The sequence below is a fragment of the Hyaena hyaena genome, unplaced genomic scaffold (genome assembly GCF_003009895.1).
Source record: "Hyaena hyaena isolate Hyena2069 unplaced genomic scaffold, ASM300989v1 scaffold_98, whole genome shotgun sequence".
Lineage (NCBI taxonomy): Eukaryota > Metazoa > Chordata > Mammalia > Carnivora > Hyaenidae > Hyaena > Hyaena hyaena.
The window spans coordinates 335175-361283 of record NW_024080730.1 but is presented as its reverse complement, the minus strand read 5'-3'; the positions used below and the strand labels follow the sequence as shown (position 1 = coordinate 361283).

Genomic DNA, 26109 nt, shown 5'->3' with positions numbered 1-26109 from the left:
GAGCCCCAAGTCGGGCTCTGCTCTGGGCATGGAGTCTGCTTGGGACCTCTCTCTCTCTCTAGCCCCCCCGCCCCCCCTGGCTCTCACACGCTCTCTCTTGTCCCTCTGGGCTAGAGTAAGACACAATACACTTGAGAAAACTGTTTCAGGGTTCTTGGGACACAAAGGCCTGCCAAGCAGTCTTGCCTTCACTCAGTTTTAATCTCAATCAGAAGACCAGGGAACAAAGAATCTAATGGAAAACAGGATAGGAGTTGAAGTTATAGAAAAGTATAATTAGAGACTCATTCTCAAGCTGTGTCTAGTCTAGGACACAAGACAGTATTTTTCCCCACCATCAACTCTCAGCTTGTCTGTACAGTACTTTGTAGTCTGCCAAAAGGGCAAGTCCACAAATTAGATTACTGTTCCACATGGCCTAATCAGCCATTGTCTTTAGTTTTCTTTTCATGCTCTCCAGAAGTAGCATGAAATTATTCCATCTGAATAATAATAAAAAGAATGGCCTTTTAGATCTACCATAGTCGACGAAAAGGCAAATTAGCATGGATTAACCAGTAAGGAAGACCAATAACAGAGACTAACCTATATATATTTTGCCATCATCTTTTAGAGAGGACACTTTCAAAAGGATAAGCCATACAATACTTCTAAGGTTGTTTTGAATATTCAACTCCTGAGTACATTCTCATCTCCTTTTCAAAGCTCCATGTCAGGTAGTGTTCCTGAATCAAGGAGATCTAGATGGAAGGCCCTTTTTAAAGGAGCCTTTAAAAAGGTCATGGAGCATGACCATGGAGCGAGGGGATTACTTTCCTCATTGCAAGGCAGGAGAGGTATGAACCTTTCATTAGGTTTCCAATTCAGAGGGGTTAGGCTCTGAATCTAGGTCTCTCTCTCTCTCTCTCTCTATTAAGTAGGCTTATGCCCAACACAGAGCCCAACATGGAGGGCCTGAACTCACAACCCTGAGACCAAGACCTAAGCTGAGATCAAGAGCTGGATGCTTAACCAATTGAGCCACTCATGCACCTCTGAATCTAGGTCTCTTAAGTGACTACAGTTTGGGCAACCTGAAGAGGTTTTCCTCCTTTATTTAAACATCAAATTGGGGGTGCCTGGTTGGCCTAGTCAGCAGAGCATACAACTCTTGATCTCAGGCCCACATTGGGCCCAGTGCCTACTGAAAAATAAATAAAAGCTTTAAAAAAGGTCAAATTAATTTACTTTTGGTAAGGTGTGGGAGGGGGACCAAAAGGATTAACAGGTACTAGGTGCCCCCAAATTAAATATAATACACGGGCCTCTCTGCTCAACTTTTACAGGTATAACAGTTTTCTGTAAAGATCTTTATTAAAAGTTCAGGACAACCCAAAATTCTACAGCCCTTTGGGACTCTGTTGAAAGCTGAGTAATACTGACAGTAAAAAAGAAAATATATAACAGGTCATTAAACTTTTGGATTTTTTACTTGGAACTCATCAGACTGCATTAGTAACAGCCAAGATATCACACATCCAACTTGCCTCATATTTTATCTATGTTGTCAGATACCACAGAGTGTATTAGTTTCTAAGACTGGGCTAAAATTTTGGTGGAGGGGATAGGGGGAGAGTTTTTAAAAAATCCTCCTTACAAAATTGAGCTTTTCAGTGCTATCAGTGGGATAATTACTAGCACTCAAGTTTATTTATTTATTTAAAGTTTATTTATTTATGGGTGGGGGAGAGAACAAGTGGGGGAGGGGGAGGGAGAGGGGGCGAGAGAGGGAGAGAGAGAGAGAGAGAGAGAGAGACAGAGACAGAGAGAACAGAGAATCCAAAGCAGGCTCTGTGCTGATGGCAGAGAGCCCAATGTGGGGCTTGAACTAATGAACCATGAGATTGGGACCTGAGCCAAAGATGGATGCTTAACCAATGGAGCCACTCAGGCATCCCGCAATACTCAAGTTTAAATAGTATGGTATTTCCACACTGGGATGGCAAAAGAAACCAAAAACATTGTCTTAAATTTACAACACACTGTATTTTTGTAAAGTAACATATTAAATGGATACCAGTTGGTATTGGCACATAAAAGGTTGGTGTTGAAAGCAATAAAAAAAAATCGCTTTGTACACATATGCAGGGGCTCAATGAAATTTTACAGAAACAGAGAAGTTCCTTCTTGAGAGTGAAGGAATTAAGCTATACATAGGAAAAATGGAATAATATGGTGGCTAGAATGAAATTTGACATTTTTCCATAAACAAAGTCTATGAAATTAGATAGATAAATCAAGATCAGTTATTATAAGTTTAGCAGTCTGCAAGAAACTTCATACAGAGATAAGGTACCTCATTTCACCTATGCCACTGAATATATACATATTCTCCTTTTCTTCACTCAAACTGAGCAACTAAGCAATTAAGTCATGGGTATAACACAGTAATTTTTAGCCAAAAAAGGGGAGTATTTTCTAAAAACTAATTCTCAGATTGAGTCTTACAGTAGGTAGGTGGTATTACCTCACAATGATTTTGAGTTAAATAAAAGTATTCTACTGTGAAATTACACAATTTGGTAAAAGGCGAAAGATTTATGCGATCTGAAGAGAAACCAGAGTATGAAATTACACAATTTGGAAACATTTTAACTATTATTATAATTTAAAACTTACTAATTATTTTTTGTAGTTTCATTACTTTTTTTAAAAAATGTTTATTTATTTTGAGAGAGAGAAACAGACAGACTGAGTGAGAGCTGGGAGAGGCAGAGACAGAGGGAGACCTAGAATCCTGTGCTGTTAGCACAGAGCCCGACATGGGGCTCAAACATATAAGCCGTGAGATCATGACTTGAGCCAAAGTTGGATGCTCAAACGACTGAGCCATTCAGGAACCCCTCATACTCTTAATAAGTATAAATTTACTTTTATAAAATTTATTTTAAAAGCACTGTATATCGGGGCACCTGGGTGGCTCAGTCGGTTGAGCGTCCAACTTCGGCTCAGGTCATGATCTCACAGTTTGTGGGTTTGAGCCCCACACCAGGCTCTGTGCTGACAGCTAGCTCAGAGCCTGGAGCCGGCTTCTAATTCTGTATCTCCCTCTCTCTCTGACCCTCCCCTGCTCACGCGGTCTCTCTCAAAAAAATACATAAAACATTAAAAAAAAAAAAAAGCACTGTATCTGCTTCTTTTTCTTTGTTTAATTTTTTTTAAAACATTTATTTATTGTTGAGAAACAGAGAGACACAGAGCATGAGTATGGAAGGGGGAGATAGAAGGGGAGACACAGAATCCGAAGCAGGCTCTAGGCTCTGAGCTGTCAGCACAGAGATTGATGTGGGGCTTGAACCCATGAACCATGAGATCATGACCTGAGCCAAAGTCGGGCACTCCAACGGACTGAGCCATCCAGGTGCCCCAAGCACTGTATCTTCTTAATTCAAATAGGGCAATCCCTAGAACTCCAACAATACCATTGCTGTGTATAAGATAATAGCTCCTAACCAAAATAAATGTTTCAAAATAGGCACCAAAATAGCTAACTGACCATATTCATAGTAAACAGGTCAATGACTATTCCTCCTAAAAATTGCAAATTCTTCACTAATTGTGATTATTTATTTATTTTTAGGGAGAGGGCAAGCAGAGGAGGGGCAGAGAGAGAATCATAAGCAGGCTCCACACTTAGCTCGGAGCCCAATGCAGGCTCAATCTCACTACTGTGAGATCATAACCTCAGCCAAAATCAATGGATGCTTAACTGACTGAGCCACCTAGGCACCTCAAATTGTGATATTTTAAATTTAACTTTGAAAACTTTCAAATCTGCCAAAAGAGTTGTTGTTGTTGTTTTAAATATTCAAGTTAGTTAACACATACTGTAGTTTTGGCTCCAGGAGTAGAACCCAGTGATTCATCTTACCTATGACATCCAGTGCTCAAAAAAGTGCCGTCTTTAATGCCCGTCACCCACCTCCCTGGCCACCATCCCTCCAGCAACACTCAGTTTGTTCTCTGTATTTAAGAATCTCTCATGGTTTGCCTCCTCCTGTTTTATCTTATTTTTTTTAATCTTCCAAAAAGTTTGAGGAGAGCAATACCATGAACCCTGCTTACACCATTCTTCAAGATTCACCAGCCATAACATTTTCCTACATTTGCTAATCTCTATTCATATACATGGCTGTTATTATTATTATTAAACTTAATTTATTTTGAGAGAGAGAGCGCGCATGAGTAGGGAAAGAGCAGAGAGTGGGAAAGAAAGAATCCCAAGCAAGCTCCATGTTCAGTGCAGAGCCCGATGAAGGGCTTGATTTCATGAACTGTGAGATCATGACCTGAGCCGATATCAAGAGTCAGATGCTTAACCAACTGAGCCACCCAGGTGCCCCACCACGGTTGTTGCTGTTGTTGTTATTCTGCTGAACTACCTGAGAACAAGGTGGGAACATAATGCCTTCTAAAGGCTCTATACTCTAATTGCTGTTTAAAGTCTATACCATCTATACTTAAGTCATATATGATTCTGCCTTCACCAACGTGGGTGGGCTCTGCTAAAAGATTAAGCCCTGCTTCCCTAAGACATGGGTTGGCCAGCAAACAGCAGCTAGCGAATTTGGTCTGCTGCCTGTTTTTCTAAGGCCTGTGAGCTAAGAATGCTTTTTACATTTTTAAATGGCTGAAAAAAAACCCTAAAATTAGAGCATTTGGGATATGGGAAAACTATATGAAATTCAAATTTCAGTGTCCCTAAATAAAATTCTATTTTATTTGAGCCATGCTCTTTCATTTAAGTATTTCACTATCTGATCTTTACAGAAAAGGTCTGCCAATTCTTGCTAGGGTGTCCTCTACATGTAATAAACTAACTTTCTTCCTATTTCTCTAGAATGGTAACAGCTATGCAATATCCTAGGGAAAGAAAACCAAGAGAATAAGACATATATATCATTTTCTAAAGGACTTGATTCTCTTATGGAACCCCAAAAGCAGTATGCACATTTACTTATTAAAGTACAAAGTCACCGAGGTGGCTCGGTTGGTTAAGTATCTGACTCTTGATTTCAGCTCAGGTCATGATCTCACAATTCTTGAAACTGAGCCTGGAGTCGGGCTCTGTGCTAACAGTGTAGAGCCTGCTTGAGATTCTCTCTCTCTGCCCTTCCCTTATTCTCTCTCAAAATAAACATTAAAAAAAAAAAGTACAATATTTTGGATATTAGATAGTATCAGAGTAAAAATACATGCATTCAAAGTTATGACTCTTGAGTTGATAAATCCCATTACGTTGGATTATTCTACGAAAGAGCATACAAATTAAAAACATGGCTTAAGAGATTACCAAATGTCCATCTCTAGCCTTATAAAAATCCAAGATATCAAGAACCTTAAAGAATTAGAGATCCCCAAAATATGCAGATATATCTTGTTAAAACTTTTTTCTCAGTGTCCCTGAAATGTTAACACTGCACTTCAACTCAAAAGAAAATTTTTATAATTTTGAGATAAACTACCAGTGACTCTAACATCTGTCTTAAATGGAATTAATCTCTTCACATCCAATTGTTATGCACAGTTACTTACCCGTGTCCGATCTTCAATGTTGTATATTTTTAACTGCATGGGGATATTGAAGCTATGTAAAAAATTGCCTCCAAAGACTAATGTGTCTGTAGGAGTATACACAGCATGAATCCAGCCTAGAAGAAAGGGAATGGAGGGTAGTGGCTGTAAGCACACATTATAATATAGCTCTCTCAGAGAACTAGTAGAAGACTCCTAGATCCTACTTTTTACTCTGTCACTTAGTGGTTGGTCAAGTTACTTAATCTCTTGCAGCTTCAATATCCTTTATAAAACCAGTATCTCCTATAAAACTTAAACTTTATATGGTTGTTAGTAAGTATTAAATCAGAAAATGCACATAAAGTGTTTAGCATATAGTAAGCTTAACAAATGCTGCTTCTATTCAGAGGAGCACCTACAGGGAAAGTGCAGTACGAGAATTGACATGTATTTCCATTTACCCCTCACAACAAAATGTGACAGAGGTTTAAATATTTGACCAACATCGTATTAGCAGGTAAGCAGGTGTCAGAATTCTAATACAGGTCTCTGACTCCAAAATCTATGCTCCCAATACTTACTTTGTAACTAGTGACCTCCTAAGAAATGTCACTGACACTACACTCCAGACTTCACAGCCACCCCTTAGGAAGTAGGTCCCTTTTCCCCAGATGTAGATACTGTCTGCCGACCAGGTCTTATCCTTTAGAGACTCTGATTACCCAGAGCTAATGTGGGGCCCACATGTAGACCTTCTCTAAGAAACCACCATTGGCAATTCTGATTTTAGTGGCAAATTGGTGCCTTTTTCAAAAATCCAAATTATTAGCATCTAATCCATAAAGACAGGAAAGGACACTATTGTTTTCTGTCCACCCCAGCATCACAACCACGCTTGGTGGTAATCCATTAATTCTTTTTTCTTAAAGAAAAGAAAGTGGCAAGAGTAAACAACCAATTCTTTCCCCATCTTGCTTACCTGAGGGAATGACGAAGGTATAGCCCTGCTTGAGCTCAATGCGCTGACAATCTGATACCCGGTCACCCAGAAAGATGTCTCCCTGTTTCCCTGACAGCAGCCAATTCTCGTACAGCTCCAGGTTGTGGGCTGTAGGGGGGATGAGCCAGAAGACCTGTGAGTTAAAAAACTTCAGTCTGTTAACAGCCATTGACATGACCCAGTCGTCTCCCTCAACTGATAAACAGGTACAAAGTTAAGTCCAACAGGCAGAAGAGCAGCAAGCAATCCTCCCAGCCTACAGAATCTGACCATTTGGGAAATTCTAGAGGCCCCAAGGAAGCAGATCTTTTCTGTCCTGCACTTGGTGAAATGGCATTAGGGCTTCCCTGGGGTTTGACTCTAGAACCCAGAACCTATCCAGGACTCAGGGAGAAGAGGAACATTCAGCTTGTTGCCTAGGAAGTCCCTTCCTTGCACCTGACTGTCTGACCTCTCCAGTCTTAAGAAATACAGTGAGTACAATGTCTTCCAGAGACAGGCCTACGTTAGTTTGTTCCAGGGTAGAAACCAAGACCAAAGGGACAAAACTTGAGATACCACTGAAATGGATCCAAAGTAAACAAAAAGACTTTGGATTTGGAGGTACAGTTGTTCTAAATTAGGACCTCACATTTTAAAAGTATTATGTGTTTTCATTCAGTTCTACTTTTCTCTCACAAACACATCTACTTCTAGCAAGGGGAAAAAGGGTAACCTATAATACTATAAACCTGACACTCATCCTGGATTCCCATTCTCCCACAGCATTCAGAAACAATCTGACAAGCTGGAATACAGTTCTTTATGAATGAGAACAATCTTTCAAAATCTATTCACATCCTTAGGGAGGACTTAAAGGCTTCCTCTGGCCACATTTCAGATCAATGCCTTCATATAGGGAAAGGTGGTTTGGATTCTAATATGCTGATTTCACCCTGAATCTATACAAAATTTGTATTGCTGTCTACTACTTTATTACACTTCCATGTAGAGAAATTATCTTGTCTTCCTAAAACCACTTTCTTGCCTTCTTGGGGAGAATTCTGCCTTGGGAATCTAAAACTGGGACTGCTGAGGTTTACTAAATAGTATGCCAATATTGGTGTAATGACAGCAGACTAGAAGAATATGAATTCCTACTGAAGTCGAGCCAAAAGGGTCAACTTAATCTATGATTCTCTCTAGAATAGGGGACAATTTCCTAACATTCGTTTACAGGTATATTAGGCATGCATGAACTGAAGAAGAGTCATAACCAGCTTCAGATTCCAACCCCCATCACAAGTATGACCGTACCTTTCCCCCTTGATGGATGTGATACCAAACAGAGGTACCACCAAAGTCCACATGGAAGTCAGTATAGCAGCCTCGAACACTCATTAGACAGTACCTGACCCAAAAAAAGCAGCAGCCGTTAGTGTACTGATGAGAAAAAGAGAGCATGCCCCACCCACAATGCCACTCTCCCCTTGTGCACCCCACCTTCCGCCTCATCAATTCCCAGTCAGTGAGAGGAGTACAACTGTGTCATCATGTTACCAGAACAACACATTTTCTTTAAACTATGTAACTGTGGGTTAAGATACTATTATATACACTCTTTCCTCTGGAACTGTAAAATCTGATTAAAGAATTCATCTTCTTGATCATTTAGGACACAAAGCAAGGCTCCGAAGGGAGGAACCATTCCTTGTGATCACTCTGGTTTCCTAGTGATGCACCTGAGGAAATGCAGAGAAAGCCACTTACTTCTGCACTTTGGGGTACTGCATCTCCAAGATGGCATTTGTTGATTCAGTCTGACTTTCCTTCAAATGCCTCGGCCACATGTTGTCTACCCAGTCAATGAAATCCACCTTTAAAAAGGAGGAAGAAACGTTTAGGCTTCAGTGGAAGGATTGGGATTAAAGAGAACAAAAATAGAATTTCTCAAAACACACACTCAAAGACTACAATTTAATTATAAACAAACAAAAACAATCTGTTGGTGAATCTTAGGGTCAACATGCAAACCTTCTAGAAATCGTTTTTCAATGAGAATGAAGACTAATGGTTCCATCAACATGATCATAAAGATAGCACTAATCAAAACGAAGTCATTAAGTAACACAGTATCCCCTTTGTGTCAATACTGGTATAATCAACTGTATTTTTCTGATTCAATCAAAGGTGCTGTCTGGAAGGTGCCTATAAACTTAACAGATCTTACCAGATATGTAACACTGTTAACTGTTAGAGCAGCTAAGACATCCACAGTTAAAAAGGAGAAAGAAGAAAAAGGAAATAGCCCTACATGAACAATGTGCTGTAGAATCTACCACATTAGGAATCACAAGTTCCAGTTCTGTCATGTTTTCTCAAGATCACTTAAGTCCCTGGAACTCATTTCTAAAATGAGGATAATTAACTCCAACGGACAGTGTGAGAATTACATGTAAATACATGTTAAAACTTCTTGAAATAACATTAGCAGAATTTAGTAATCTATTTTTTATTTCATTTCCATTACACCTCTATTTTCCATCTTTAATCACTTGACTTTTATCATCACTAACTTTATAAACATAATACTTGGTCATTAAAAACATATGTGGCTAAATGCACAATTCTGCATTTAAAAAATATATATAACCTATCATCAAGTTAGCTAACACATAGCATACATAGTGTGCTCTTGGTTTTGGGGGTAGATTCCCATGATTCATCACTTACATACAACACCAAGTGCTCATATCAACAAATGCCCTCCTTAAATACCCATCACTCATTCCTCCCTCCAACCCCCCATCAAGCTTCAGTTTGTTCTCTGTGCTTAAGAGTCTTTTATGGTTTGCCTCCCTCTCTGTTTGAAACTATTTTTCTTCCTTCCCTTTCCCCATGGTCTTCTGTTAAGTTTCTCAAGTTCCACATGAGTGAAAACATATGGTATCTGTCTTTCTCTGACTGGCTTATTTCACTTAGCATAATACCCTCCATTTCCATTCATGTTGTTGCAAATTGCAAGATTTCATTCTTTCTCATTGCCAAATAGTATTCCACTGTATATATAAACCACATCTTCTTTATCCATTCATCAGTCGAGGGACATTTGGGCTCTTTCCATAATTTGGCTATTGTTGAAAGTGCTGCTATAAACATTGGGGTACATGTGCCTCTATTAATCTGGATTCCTGTATCCTTTGGATAAATTCCTAGTAGTGCTATTGCTGGGTCATAGGGTAGTTCTATTTTTAATTTTTTGAGGAACCTCCACACTGTTTTCCAGAGCAGCTGTACCAGTTTGCATTCCCACCAACAGTGCCAGAGAGTTCCCATTTCTTCACATCCTTGCCAACATGTTGTTTCCTGAGTTGTTAATTTTAGCCACTCTGACCGGTGTGAGGTGGTATCTCAATGCGGTTTTGATTTGTATTTCCCTGATTATGAGTGTTAAACATCTTTTCATGTATCTGTTGACCATCTGGATGTCTTCTTTGGAAGAGTGTCTATTCATGTCTTCTGCCCATTTTTTCACGGGATTGTTTTTCAGGTGTTGAGTTTGTTCTTTATAGATTTTGGGTACTAACCCTTTATCTGATATGTCATTTGTAAATATCTTCTCCCATTCTGTTGGCTGCATTTTGTTGATTGCTTCCTTTGCAGTGCAGAAGCTTTTTATCTTGATAAGGTCCCAATAGTTCATTTTTGCTTTTATTTCCTTTGCCTTCTTAGTCTTGCTTAGTAAGAATTTGCTGCAGCTGAGGTCAAAGATGTTGTTGCCTGTTTTCTCCTCTAGTGTTTTGATGGTTTCCTGTCTCACATTTAGGTCTTTCATCCATTTTGAGTTTATTTTAGTGTATGGTATAAGAAGCTGGTTCTGTTTCATTCTTCCGCATGCTGCTGTCCAATTCTCCCAGCACCATTTGCTAAAGAGACTGTCTTTTTTCCACTGGATGTTCTTTCTTACTTTATCAAAGATCAGTTGGCCATACATTTGCAGGTCCAATTCCGGGTTCTCTATTCTATTCCATTGGTCTATGTGTCTGTTCTTGTGCCAGTACCACACACACCGTCCTGATGATTACAGCCTTGTAGTAGAGGCTAAAGTCCAGGATTGTGATGCCTCCTGCTTTGGTTTTCTTTTTCAACATAACTTTCGCTATTCAGGGTCTTTTGTGGTTCCACACAAATTTTAGGAATGTTCTAGCTCTGAGAAGAATGCTGGTGCAATTCTAATTGGGATTGCACTGAATGTGTAGATTGCTTTGGGTAGTATTGACATTTTAACAATATTTCTTCTTCCTATCCATGAACATGGAATGTTTTTCCATTTCTTTGTGTCTTGTTCTGTTTCATTTATAAGTTTTCTATAGTTTTCAGCATACATGAACTATCTGCACTTTACACGGAACTATAATGTCCTGTACCTTCAAATGTGTGCACTACCCAATCATCAACCTCCAAGGAACAGTCTCAGGCAGATAAAATGTGGGCCAAAATATGAATCCAGTACAGTATTCACATTGTAAATAACCTAACTTAAGGCTATAAAACACATGTAAACTGTAAGGTCTACAACAATATCTATATTTAATAATTTATTTTCCTTACAATATAGATCTGGACAAATGCATACAATCTGTGCATAATGATATGAGGCAGGTGTCTAGGGGACACCCAGATGTAAACTGTGGGAACAAGGCTGGAAGGGATCACCAATGACATGCAGGCTGAAGAGCAACTATGAAATTAACTTGCTGCTGCACTTCAAAGATTTCTGCTCAGGGAGCCAATAGTTTAACCAAGCAACCACTGGGTTTAGAACACTGAATGAACTCCAACTTCCTTTCTTTCCCTCAAACAAAATCTACTTTCTGTTCTCTTAATGTAGCGGTCAGCATTTTCCATCTCCTGGTACTCTCCTTTGGAAATACTTGAACAGAATAATGAGTAACTGTACTTGCTCAAGACATTATAAGCTCTTATGTCTGGATGGGGAAAAGAAGGGTTAAGAACACATGGGTATTATTTCTCAATTATTAGTTCAGAGAAAACTGATTTTCTTTGGCCAGAATTTCTCACCTGCAGCATTAAGTCACTCATTCTAACCTCCCATTTTTTGGTATTATTAGGTATCATCTTGTGGTACAGAATTCATACGTTTTTCCTTCGGTTAATCTTTAGGCTCTGGGTAGGCCTTTTACTAAATGGCCTGATCCATGTGACAGCAAGTCTTCAGGAGGGGTAATCATCAATTTCTACCTGTTCTGCATCAATACTATGGCCACACTGGTAAGAAGTCCATTATCTAGGACCTAATCTATTCACATGCTGCACAAAAAAGGCTCATGGCCTTACATGAACTAATTTTCCCATCACCAAACAAATCTGCACATTGTACATGTTACTTTTCATCTACCTCTCAGGTACTGCTGGAATGACAGCAGAAAACAATCTCTCTCTTCTCATCAGAAAACCCCACTTTATGCTAACACCCCAAGAGGCACTTAAAGGTTGCTCACCTTCCCCTTCCACCGCACCTACTTTTACACATTCTATGTCTTCTGCCTGGAATTCTAGTTTTTGTTTTCTTTGCCTTATTTCCTTCATGTCAAGTTTAGGTATCAATTCCCCTAAAGAGCGTCCCCTAATTCTCATCCAGCTTAGGTTAGCGGGATCCTTCTTCCTGCCCCCACAACACTCTGTATTTATTGACTTATGAGGCACTTACCATCAGTGTGGCTTATAAATGTCTATCCTCTGGTCTTTCTTCCCTGTGAGAATGAGAATGACCTTATCTTCCACATGTCCTCCAGCACCTAGCATAGTACTCAGCATGTGACAGGTACTTGAACCAATAATAAGCTAACTGTGAAGGTGTGAATGTCATAGAGAACAAGAGTATGTGGTTTAGGTGTAAGATTATTATATGAATAAGTGTATTTGTTTAAACTCATTGAAATGCACACTTAAAATGAATATACTTTATGTCAACTGTACCTCAATAAAGTTGGTTTTTAAAAAAGCATTATTAGGGTCGCCTGGGTGGCTCAGTCAGTTAAGCATCCGACTTCGGCTCAGGTCATGATCTCATGGTTCGTGGGTTCGAACCCTGCATCGGGCTCTGTGCTGACAGCTAGCTCAGAGCCTGGAGACTGCTTCGGATTCTGTATCTCCCTCTGTCTCTGACCCTCGCCTGTTCATGCTGTGTGTGTCTCTCTCAGAAATAAATAAAAACATTAAAAAAAATTTTTTTAAAAAGGGTTATTGGGGGGCGCCTGGGTGGCTTAGTCGGTTAAGCGTCCGACTTTCGCTTAGGTCATGATCTCGCGGTTCGTGGGTTCGAGCCCCGCGTCGGGCTCTGTGCTGACTGCCAGCTCAGAGCCTGGAGCCTGTTTCAGAGTCTATATCTCCCTCTCTCTCTGACCCTCCCCTGCTCACGCTGTCTCTCTCTCTCTCCTAGAAATAAATAAAACATTAAAAAAAAAATTAAAAATAAATAAATAAATAAATAAAAAAAAAGGGTTATTGGGGCATCTGGGTCACTCAGTTGGTCAAGCATCAAACTTTGGCTCAGGTTATGATTTCATGGTTCATGGGTTTGATCCTCATGTCAGGCTCTGTGCTGACATAACAGTTCAGAGCCTGGAGTCTTTGGATTCTGTCTCCTCTCTCTCTACCCTTCCCCTGCTCCCACTCTGTCTCTCAAAAATAAACAAACATTTAAAAAATATATAAATAAATAATAATAATAAATTAAAAAAATTAAAAAGCATTATTGAGATGTTAGAAAAGACCTAAATAAATGAAGGGATACACTGTGGGGAAAAATACTCCAGTAAATAAATAAATAATACCCCAGCAGAATAAGCATATTACTGTTTACATAGCAAGGTCATCAAAAGTTTTCCTGCTTTCAGGAGGTGACCTTGGTGATAGCTCAATTCAATCAGCCATGGTTTAGGTCCCTAAAAAATACTGGTGCATTATTCTCTGTCCCCCGGAAGATTTTCTGAGCCCTTCCATAGTTCTATTCTTCCATTTAGTGATCTATTATTTTTGTCATAAAATGATGCATGTTTATAATTAAAACTAGGAACAAAAATGAATAAATTAAGAATGTTACAAAAAAGGCTTCATGTGTGAATGACATTTCTAGATTTTAAGAAAAGTGTAAGTTTGACTTTTAGAGCTATAATCACTTTATTTTTAAATTGAAATTCTAAAAATATTAACAATGTTAATTTATAAGCAATATTATAAACAATTTATAACGTTACTGTGATTCTTAAATAGCTCTCTTATTCTTTATTTAAAGGACTGAATTGTGCTTTAATTTAAAAAAAATTCTTTAAAGTAAGCTCTATATGCTCAATGTGGGGCTTGAACTCATGACCCTGAGATTAAGAGCTGCATATTCTACCAACTGAGCCAGTCAGGCACCCTTTATTTTTTATTTATTAAGTGGACCATGTCTGGCTAATCACAAGGCTAAATTCTAGCCAACTGTCTTCCTATATTTCCACATGGCCAAACAAATGATAATTAATATAAAAGGATTTTTATCATTCTAAGGAGATAAAGTTTTCTTAATAAGAAATTCTGTACTTAGTTTTAGCAAATCTCTAGTAACAAGAAGCAATGACAAAAAATAACATTGTCTCTTCAGGTAATAATAGTAAAGTACTGAGAACATTTTCCTGTTGGCCTGTACATATCAATGTCTTAGTGACAATAACAATGCAACTTACTAGTAAGCTGAATGTAGGTGTATACATAAAATAACAATATTAGATGCAATTATCACAATTTAACCTTGAAAGTCAAAGGATGTAATTAGGATAATTAAGTGGAGACAGAATAAAACACTGAGATCTCTATTTTCTAAATGTTTATTTTTTATTTTGTGGCGTGGGGGAGAGAGCAGGAGAGGGGCAGAGAGAGGGAGAGAATCCTAAGCAGGCTCTGTGCTGTCAGTGTGTAGCCTGATGTGGGGCTCAATCTCACAAACAGTGAGATCATGACCTGAGCTGAAATCGAGAGTAAGAAGCTTAACTGACAGCCACCCAGGCCCTCTAAGATACTGATTTTAAAAGAATGATTAGGGGGTGTCTGGGTGGCTTAGTTGGTTAAGTGTCCGACTCTTGATTTCAACTCAGATCATGATCTCATGGTTCGTGGTTATCAAGCCCTGAGTCAAGCTCTGGGCTCACAGCAAGGCACCTGCTTGGGATCCTATCCGTGTCTCTCTCTCTCTGCCCACCCCCCCACTCATAATAAACATTAAAAAAAAAAAAGGTTATAAATTCTCCCATTATATAAACAACCCTCTTGGTGATAATGACAATGTGGAAAAAATGATTAGACTAACCGTGGAGGGCCTCTGCACCATATTCTCCAGCCTGGTGTGGCTGAACTCCAGGCTGATGACATTATAGAGTTTTTCTCGCTCCTCCTCTGGGGTCTCATAGTAGCGTGTCCACTGAGCCATGGTCATTTCAATGCCTTTCTGTGTGTTCACATCCATGACGTCCACCATGCGACGACTCCCTGCCACGAAAGATGTATCAATCATCTCCTCTGAGCCACTATTATCCTCAAATATATTAAGAATATATAGGGCGCCTGGGTGGCTTAGTCGGTTAAGCATCCGACTTTCGCTTAGGTCATGATCTCGCGGTTTGTGGGTTCGAGCCCCGCGTCAGGCTCTGTGCTGACTGCCAGTTCAGAGCCTGGAGCCTGTTTCAGTCTGTGACTCCCTCTCTCTCTGACCCTCCCTTGCTCACGCTGTCTCTCTCTCCTAGAAATAAATAAAACGTTAAAAAAAAAAATTAAAAAAAAAGAATATAATATACAGGGGCACCTGGGTGGCTCAGTCAGTTAAGTGTCCAACTTTGGCTCAGGTCATGATCTCAATTCGTGGGTTCAAGCCCCACGTCGGGCTCTGTGCTGACAGCTAGCTCAGAGCCTGGAGCCTGTTTCAGGTTCTGTGTCTTCCTGTCTCTCTGACCCTCCCCTGCTCATGCTGTCTCTATCTCACAGAAATAAATAAAACATAAAAAAAAATAATAAAAAAAAAGAATATAAAATACAAATGGAAGGAAACAAACTATCCTTTCTTTATTCAGGGTTTTCAGTAATAAGCAAGGACAGAGCTGTCATTCAAGGTGGATAAATCAAATCAAACCACAGGGAATGGGAAAAACAACAGGTTTATATAAAGAAATGATTCCATATGGAATATTTCTGTATGATCAGGCAACAAATTTTATATTCAGTATCTTACTCAACCCTAACAATTCTAAATACTAAATACTGATGTCCATTTCATAGGTGAGAAAATAGCTGTTAGGAAACTTGCAGGACAAAGCAGGACAAGAATCCCAGAACTCTAGACCAACTCTAGAGCCAACACTCATACCCACTGAGCTACACTGCTGTGATGCAGCGTTAAGGACCTATATCTATCCTGTACTTTGAATAAAGGATCCCCTGTACAGTGACAGAGTGCTAGATTCATTCTGAATCTGTCCATTCTTCTGTTTAAAAGGGTTATTTCCCAGACATGTTACATTTCTAATATAAACCTCCTTTTTCATTCATTTCACAAATATTTACTGAATGATAAAGCTACCATGAGGGACACAGAGACCTGTATCAGCTTCTCAACCAACTGTAACAACTACAACAAAAGGGAGAATGCGTAAATTAGTGGGGGGTGGGGAACAATAGCCTTTAAGCCAAGTTTAAATTTCAGCTCTAATAATAGTTGGGAAAGTTATTTAACTTCTCTGAACCTTAATATCTTCTTTAATTTGGGAATAATATCACCTTGGAGGCCACTGTGAAGGAAAACATTTAACACAAAGTAGGTGTCAACTAAACAGGAGTAAAAATAAAAGGGAAATTCCTTTTTTTTTTTTTTAAACATTGGACTGACCAGAGAAACTTTTTAGGAAAAGAAGATGAAGAAGAGACAGTTGAGTTGGGCCTTGAAGAATAAATAGAATTACAACAAGAAAGGTTCAACAGAGAATTCTAGGTTAAAGCAGCAGCCTAAGAGACGATATGGAGAGGTAAGACAGCTAAAAAAGTGAAAATATTAGTGGCCAAGAAAGGAAAAGAGAATAAAAAGGTGCTGGTGGAATATTAAGATTATTATTCAATTTGTAAGAAACTAACACACATCTACTACATACCTGGCCTTCGTGAATATAACAGCTAGAATTAAGACCTGGTCCCAGCCTTTAAGAGGTTTACAGTCTAGTCAGAGCTATGAGAGAATAGTCAGGAGGACTAAAATACAGCCACAATAAAGGAGACATGCCAGAATACACAGAAGATATAACTGATAAGTAAGGCAACAAAACAAACCTACTTTTCATATTTTGGAAGAAAATGCTAATGCTAAATCAAAACTCCTTTGTAATAAATACCATTTTACACCCACTACGATGGCTATAAATTTAAAAAAAAGAAAAAAAAAAAAAGGAAAATAACGAGTCCTGGCAAGGATGCAGAAAAACTGGAACCCTCAAAACTTTGTTGGGAATACTGTAAACTGGTGCAGCTGCTATGGAAAACAGTCTGGTGGTTCCTCAGTAAATTAAAAATAGAATGAAAATTTGACCCAACAATTTCCACTCCTAGGTATGTATCTAAAGATATAGGTGATGAAAAGTTCTGGAACTACATATTGGTGATGGTTGCACACTGTGAATATACTTAATGCCACTGATTATATACTTTAAAAATTATTATAATGGTAAATTTTATGTTATTTGTATTTTGCCACAATTGTTTAAAAAAAAGGGGGCACCTGGGTGGCTCAGTTGGCTAAGCGTCCAACTTCAGCTCAGCTCAGATTTGGGAGTTGGAGCCCTGAATCAGGCTCTGTGCCGACAGGTTGGAGCCTGGAGCCTGCTTTGGATCCTATGTCTCCCTCTCTCTCTGCCCGTCCTCCACTCATTTTCTGTCTCTCTCTCAAAAATAAATAAAAACATTTAAAAAGAAATTTTTAAAAAAGGGGATGTTTTCCTCTAAGAATGTATATCAAAGATGCTGGTGAGGATGTGGACAAAGAGGAACCCTTCTGCATTGCTGGTGGGAATGTAAACTGGTACAGCCACTCTGGAAAACAGCATGGAGGTTCCTCAAAAAAATAAAAATAGAAACTACCCTACCACCCAGCAACCACACTACAGGTATTTATCCGAAGGATACAGGTGTGCTGTTTCGAAGGGGCACATGCACCCCCAATGTTTATAGTAGCGTTATCGACAACAGCCAAAGTATGGAAAGAACACAAATGTCCCATCAACTGATGAATGGATAAAGAAGATATGGGATATATATACAATGGAGTATTACTTGGCAATCAAAAAGAATGAAGTTTTGTCATTTGCAACAATGTGGATGGAACTGGTGTGTATTATGCTAAGTGAAATTAGTCAGAGAAAGACAAATATATGGCTTCACTCATATGTGGAATTTAAGATACAAAAAGGATGAACATAAGGGAAGGGAAGCAAAAGTAATATAAAAACAGGGAGGAGAACAAAACATAAGAGACTCTAAATATAGAGAACAAACAGAAGGTTGCTGTAGGGGTTGTGGGAAGGGGGGATGGGCTAAATGGGTAAAGGGCATTAAGGAATCTACTCCTGAAATCATTATTGCACTATATGCTAACTAACTTCGATGTAAATTAAAGTAAAATAAAACAAAAAAAAAACAAAAAAAACTTATTACTGTCCTGGAGGTCTATATAGGAAAAAAATCCAGTGACAGACCTATAAGTACTCAAGAAGATTTTCTGAGGTCCTCTGAGAGAACCCTATTTTGTGAAGAGTGGGAAAGCATTTTAATCACTCAACAGATTACTGAGTGCCTACTATACTCCAGAGATTGCACTAAATACTAGGTAATACCAAGTGACAGGCAGATTGCTGGAATCTAACACAGAAATAGTGAAGAAGTGAAAAATACAGGGAATTCTAGAACTTTCCTCCACCTGGGCTATCGGTGACTTCTACCTCTTGGATAAACAGAAGAGTTATCCAGCTGTCTAAAAAGGGCCCTCCAGTGGCTAACAGATAGTACTGCATGTTAGTTTCCAAAGCAAGACACTGCACGGGAACTTCAATGTAGAGGACAAAACTTAACAGAAGGAAAGTATCAGAAAAAACTCCTTTTGCTTCACGTTCTGTTGGAAACATGTCCAAAAGGTTTTAATCCACTTTACTGCTTTAATGTGTATGGGAGGGTACTCATATCTGAATTCCTAAGGATTCTGGTGAGTCTCAGGGCTACACTGAATACCAAATAGTCTGCAGAAATTTGACCTGAGCCTTTACTGACACCAGGAAGATTTCTTCTTTAATTTGGTTAATCTAATGTGTTTTCTTTTCCTAAATTTTGAATAGAATATAAATCAGACTAAAAACCAGTCACTGATAGAAATGTTAATGTACCTCTTTCTTGGTTTACAATATTTTTGTTTTTCATTTATTATAGAGATATATGTATTTATATTTACTTATTTTTTTATTAAAAAATGTTTTTTTAATTTCTGAAAGATAGAGATAGTGTGAGCAGGGGAGGGTCAGAGAGAGAGGAAGACACAGAATCTGAAACAGGCTCCAGGCTCTGAGATAGCTGTCATCCAGAGCCCGACGCGGGGCTCGAACCCACGAACTGTGAGATCATGACCTGAGCCGAAGTCAGATGCTCAACCAACTGAGCCACCCAGGCGCCTCTATATTTATTTAAATATACATATTTACTTAAGTAATCTCTACTCCCAAAGTGAGGCTCGAATCTATAATCCTGAGATCAAGAGTTGCATGCTTCAGTCTACAAAGTTTTAAACTTTGGCCAAGTTACCATATGTAGCATTGGTGAAAATTTCCTGGATAAATTCCTCTACCGCTTTTGGAGAACAGAAGAGAATCACAGATATGAATGAATCTTCCTACTTGTCTCAGAGATATAAAATGTCACTTTCCTAGGTTAGATGCCCTGGAATAGGCTTTTCACAGAGAGAAGGAGGGGCACACAGTGATAAAATGGTAGGTAGGGAAGAAGTAGAAGTTTGAAAGTTCTATTCCTGATGCGTACTAAATGAAGCAACTGGGGTGCCTGGTGGCTCAGTGGGTTAAGCGTCTGACTTCGGCTTAGGTCACGATCTCACGGTTCCTGGGTTTGAACCCCGCATCAGGCTCTGTGCTGACAGTTAGCTCAGAGCCTGGAGCCTGCTTCACATTCTGTATCTCCCTCTCTCTCTGACCCTCCCCTGCTCACGCTCTGTCTCTCTCTCAGAAATAAAAACATAAAAAAAATAAATGAAATAAATGAAGCAACTTTTGTAACTCTTTTTGAGAAAACTCTCAGTGGCCAAATAAATAGTAGTTTCTATCAAGATGTATATATACTTCAATCAAATATGTACTTCAACATTCCTAAGCCTTAAATCTCAGTAAGAAATTCAGAAATCAGTCCCAATCTTAAATCTTTGCTTCGAAGGCACAAAGGCCACATGTATTACTACTTACCCACACACATTTTGACATCATTCACAGTGAAGTCTGGATCTGGCATCCTAAGAAACAAACACTTGTAAGTATAAATGGAAGCACATCTTCTCTAATCAGTGTGAGTTTTTTACTAACTAGTACTAAAAACTCCTAAGCTGAGACACATAAATATTCGTATTTAGGTTTAATGATATAATTTAAACATAAATGATCATATATATAAAATAAAAAAGAATATATAACAATATGTTAGCAAGTGATTATTATCCCAGGATAATAGATTTTTAGGAGACTTAACTTTATTTTCTTTTTAGCTCACCTATATTTTTTAAGTATTAACAACCATAAGTTGTTTTTGTAACAAAAGAAGAAAAATACATGCTTTTAAAACTAAATGGGGGATTATTTTTAATTATCTACTGCTTTGGGTTATCAACACTGCACTGTCTACAGCCCGGGTGTAACATGGCCATTTTGCAACTACGTCCAATCAGGCCGAGAATACTTACTTTATTCCAAGTCCATCCGAATTCTTGAAAATCAGAGGGTCTCTTAAGCCACCCCGCTGAATATACTCTACATTAAAATCTGTCACCATAAGAAAACAACTGTTAGAAAGGCAAGAGGTATAGCTGGAAAAAGATAAAAGGACCATAAAAAAGATCCTAAGTATTAAGGTAGAGACCGTGTTTGCTGTTTCTGTGTAAACAGTTTTGCTCTGTAAGACAATATACATGCTTGCTATTAAGAAGCATCCCTCACTGGGGCGCCTGGGTGGCTGACAGCTGTGCTGACAGCTCAGAGCCTGGAGCCTGCTTTGGATTCTCTCTCTCCCTCTCTCAAATAAATATTAAAAAAAAAAAAAAAGAAGTATCCCTCTGGATATAGGAAATGCACACTGAGAGGCAGGGTTCCAGGGGTTTTCTAAGCCTGTATTCCACAGAAAATTCAGAATTTAACCAACAGAGGGTAGTACCATATTAATGAGTCATCTCACAAATCCTAAGCAGAAATTGTCATCACTCTGTCTCTTAACAGCCAAAAAATTTGATACTGTCCACTAGAATATATACCATAACATCCTGATCAAGTCGCCAAGGAGCAAAGCTGCATGGTACACATGGAATCCCACCTCTGTTGTGGTTACGGGGAGAAGTACATGCGTAGAAGAGTTTTTACTGGGGCGCCTGGGTGGCTCAGTCAGTTGAGTATCTGACTTTAGCTCAGGTCATAATCTCATGGTTCCTGGGACTGAACCCTCATCGGGCTCTGCACTGACAGCACGTGGAGACTGCTTGGGATTCTCTCACTCTCCTCCCCTCTCTCTGTCCCTCCTGCACATGTTCTCTCTCAAAAATAAATAAACATAAAAAAAAACCAGTTTTTATTGCACTATTCTTAATTAAACCTAAAACAAGGGATAGGAGAAGGAAAGGGCCTTCAGGAAAAAACTCCAACAATGTACCTGGCCCTAATAAACACTTATTTCTTCTCATGTAGCAGAGAATGACTCCCAAGGTGGGAGAACTGAGGAAGGGAGGGTGTGTGTGTGCGCGCATGCGTGCATGCACAGGCATGTGCATGTGGGAATGATATTGTGTAATAAGAGAAAATAAAGATAAACAGCATCACAGCATCAATAGGCAATATTTTAGCTGCACAGATGCTGAGCCCAGGGTTCCCAGGGTCTACAACTTCCTACATCAAGGGACTGCAGGTCCCTGGAACCAAAATGATACTGACCTTTTCCCTCCATAAAAGTAACAAAATTTGCATTATATTTGTTGGTGTGAAGTTTCTCTTCCAAGTCAAAAGTTCTTTTCCCTTCAATTTCGTCATCTGAAATGCCATCATCTTCATAGCGTCGTCGCATGGTACCACGCTGGGGAGAGAGGGACAAAGGATCAAATCATGTACTTTTTCATGCTTATCTAAAAGTACTCACAAACATGTGTACGCTTAACCTCACGTACTTTTAACTTCAGGTGTTATATCAAACATCAAATTCCTTGCCTTATAGACCTTTCTCTTAACAAAAGGTCAGGTAATGTTTTCAGAATGTACAAAATCTAACAAAATTTTGATGAGCCACTGGTCCCTACATGTGAATTTTACCTCTAACTCTTTGGGCCTAGAGAGATAAATTTACAACAGAAATATAACCCAATTAATTCAAGGTCCACTAAAGATTGGAGATAATCTGTATAGATATTTCAGGCCAGGATACAAAATATAGTATTTTCATAGGTGAAAGCTGTATCTACATTAGTTTTCTAAAATAATCTTCAATAACAGGCTAAAACATTTGAATTAATGAAGCAAAAACTCCTTTACATCAGATAAAAGAAGTTAATCTAAACAATTTAGTATTCCAAATAGTAGACCATCAATATTTAGCTTTAAGGATGTCTCCCCAAAGAAACAAGGGTGCCTGTCTGGTTCAGTTGGAAGAGCATGTAACTCTTGATCTCGGTGTCATGAGTTCAAGGCCCCTGATGGGTATAGAGATTAAATAAAACTAAAAAAAAAAAAAAAAAAGAAATAAAACATATAAATGGCCAAAGAACACATGAAAAGATACTCAATATCACTAGTCATTTGGGGAAATGAAAATCAAAACCACCGTAAGATACCACTTCACACCCACTAGGATGGCTATTATCAAAAGGTGGACAAGAACAAAGGATTGTGAGAATGTAGAGAAACTAGAATCCTTATACGCTGCTGGTGGGACTGTAAAACAGTGCAGCCATGGAAAACAGTTTAGCAGTTCCTCAAAAAAAATTAAACATGGAGTCATCTTATGACCCAGTAATTCTACTCCTAGGTACATATCCAAAAGAATTAAAAGCCTATGTTCACACAAAAACTTGTACACTTGTTTATAGCAGCATTAACCCAAATGTCAACAGATTGATGAATGGATTAAAAAATGTGGTATATTTACACAACAGAATATTATTTGGTCATAAAAAGGAATGAAATACTGATATGTAGCTACAACATGGAAGAATATTGAAAATATTATGCTAAGTGAAAGAAGCCAAACACAACAGATTGTATCATCACAGATTATATAATTTTATTTATGTGAATTGTCCAGAATAGGCAAATCCATGGAGATACAAAGTAGATTAGTAGTTGCCAGGAGCTGGGGAGAGCAGTAGGAAGGGACTATTAATGGTATGGGTTTCTTGAGTGATGAAAATATTCTGGAATTAGCGAGTGGTGATATTTGTACAACTCTTGTGACTATACTAAAAACCCCATGAATTATGTACACTTAAACTGGTGAGTTTTACAGTATATGAATCATATCTCATAAGCTGTATTTAAAAAAAAATACATGTTGCTTATGTTGCAACACCTTCTGGTATATTTACTTTAGTCAGTGTCCAATTTTGCTAAAATTTCTTGCATACATACACATGGGACAACTGGTATGGAAGTGACAGAGGCAAAGGTTAATAAGGCAACCCTACCCTAGGATGTGCTAAGAACTATCAAACCTGGAATTTAAAAGTTAGATATTGCGGGGAGGTCTGCTGGGGAATGTGGGTCAGGGAAGGAGCAGAAATGAGTCATAAAAAATAAAATTAAAGGAAATAAAAATGACTGTTACATACCAGAGCAGAGGTAGATTCAGTATGCCAGTGGTATGTTTGGGTAGGAATACTGAGGATACCTGATTATCTTATCCGTATTTGGCAAAAACCTTATAACACTTTTACCTACCACCTTTGCCGCCATAAGTCCCAGCTCAAAGGCCAAAAGACCTCGTTTTGGTATGCTTCACTTATCTCAATAATGCCATCACTGTTCAAAATATTTTTAGGTACCTTTATAGAGAGGGTTCTTTTCACTGACAGTTTTTTCTTTCTTTTTTTAAAAATTTATTTTGCGAGAGACGGAAGAGCAAGCTGGGGAAGGGCAGAGAGAGAGGAGAGAGAGAGAGAATCCCAAGCGGGCTCCACACTGTCAGCAGAGCCCGATTCATGAACTATGAGATCATGACCTGAGCCGAAACCGAGTCAGACACTTAACCTACTAAGCCACTCAGGCGTCCCTTCACTGACAATTTTTAACATGAGCCTTTTTTTTTTAACCTTTTAAGTTTCTTTATTTATTTTGAGAGAGAGAGAGAGAGAGAGAAGGCAAACACACACACACGTGCACATGAGTGTGGGGGAGGGGCAGAGACACACATACACAGAATCCAGCAGGCTCCAGGCTCTGAGCTGTCAGCACAGAGCCCAACGCGGGGCTCAAACCCACGAACTGTGAGATCATGACCTGAGCTGAAGTCAGGCGCTTAACCGACTGAGCTACCCAGGCACCCCTAATGTTTATTTTTGAGAGACAGAGAGAGAGAGAGAAAGAGCAAGCAGAGGAAGGGCAGAGAGAGAGGGAGACACAGAATTTGAAGCAGGCTCCAGGCTCCGAGCTGTCAGCAGAGCCTGATGTGGGGCTCGAACTCACAAGCTGTGAGATCATGATCTGAACCGAAGTGATGCTTAACTGACTAAGCCACCCAGGAGCCTCTCCTCAGTTCCCCTCCTTACTGTACTTCATTTATGTCTCTTTAAAGAGAAGTCCAAAAGACGAATTCCAGTATCACAAAACAAAGACAATACAATCAGAATAAATGTAGTCCCTCCTGCAAAACTCAGAAAGCATTAATCTGCTAATATACTTGTCAAAAAAAAAGTCATGTTTTTAAACTTCAGCCTTTCCTAGGTCTACCGTAACTGATTCTTCTTCAGTAAGGAGGACATAGTCACCCTGATTATCCCAACATTTCTAACAGGGTAGCCAGAAGCTCCCCCATCCTTCCTTTATTTTTACATGCTTTTCTTCCTCCAATATTCAAGAAGACTCCTTCCATTTTCACTTTCAATATAGAGAATATAAGGATATAGGGAAGTACGCTCTAGCCAAGCCACTTAAAAGACAACAGAAAAATGAATTTGGATTCTTGTTTTCTTTTTGATTGTTGCAAATGGGAAGCCAGCAATAATGCAAAAACTATTTGTATCAGTTTTAATATTGCCAAGGGTGGTGTTTGTTGTTTTTTGTCTATCCCTCGTCTTAATGTAAATCATGGTGAAAGTAAACATCTATAGCAAATTAGTGCTATAAAAACACAGTCAATCCTTGTAATAAGTCTGGAAATCAGGAGGCAATAACACAGTTTGCTACAGGTGAAACCCGAAAGGCAAGGCCATTTTAATGCTAAGGAAAGCAGCCACCAATCCCCTCCAGCCTGCCAACATTACCAAATAATTCAAAATGGTTTACCAGCATGCTGTGCTTTTTTTTATTCTAGGTGCTCATACAGGCAATTTAGGCAGCCCAGAGGAAGTTACTGACCTCCCATAGATACCAGCCCTCCCTGAACCCAGTGTCACAATAAATAGCAGGTACAAACTGAACACTGAAATCTATTCCAACCACATTTTCACTCAAAAGTAATTTGTACTTTACAGGGTCAATAGTGAGTTGTACTCCTGAATAACCAATCGTTGTTTGTTAATTTTTTTTAACGTGTATTTATTTTTGAGATAGAGAGAGACAGAGCACAAAGTGGGGAGGGGCAGAGAGAGAGGGAGTCACAGAATCTGAAACAGGCTCCAGGCTCTGAGCTGGCTGTCAAGCACAGAGCCCGATGCGGGGCTTGAACCCACGGACTGCGAGATCATGACCTGAGCTGAAGTCGGCTGGCCGCTTAACCAACTGAGCCACCCAGGCGCCCCCAATCATTGTTTATCCTACTTAGATGACCAAACTATATTGTGAACTCAAGTTTTCCAGGATCCAAATAATAAAAAGAATTTTAAAACTGCCTTAAAAATATTAACCACTCTTTATTTTTGAGAAAGAGAGAGAGTGAACATGCAAGTGAAGGAGGGGCAGAGAGAGAAAGAAAGGGAGACAGAGGCTCTGAAGCTAACAGTGGAGAGCCTGACACAGGGCTCAAATCCAGGAACTGGGAAACCATGACCTGAGCTGAAGTCAGATGCTCAACCAACTGAGCCACTC

The 26109-nt window shown here is 39.1% G+C and overlaps 1 protein-coding gene across 2 annotated transcripts in view; it reads right to left on the bottom strand.

The window, feature by feature from the left end:
* Positions 1–26109, bottom strand: part of KDM2A (lysine demethylase 2A) — a 110205-nt gene that overhangs the window by 27473 nt on the left and 56623 nt on the right. For both annotated transcript variants that reach the window (XM_039235372.1, XM_039235373.1), the window contains 8 exons: positions 21814–21952; positions 20580–20658; positions 20089–20135; positions 14907–15085; positions 8306–8412; positions 7853–7946; positions 6536–6689; positions 5575–5690 (listed from right to left, as the gene is read on the bottom strand). In XM_039235372.1, coding sequence (XP_039091303.1) covers positions 5575–5690; positions 6536–6689; positions 7853–7946; positions 8306–8412; positions 14907–15085; positions 20089–20135; positions 20580–20658; positions 21814–21952 — 915 coding nt within the window. The remainder of the gene's footprint in view (positions 1–5574; positions 5691–6535; positions 6690–7852; positions 7947–8305; positions 8413–14906; positions 15086–20088; positions 20136–20579; positions 20659–21813; positions 21953–26109) is intronic.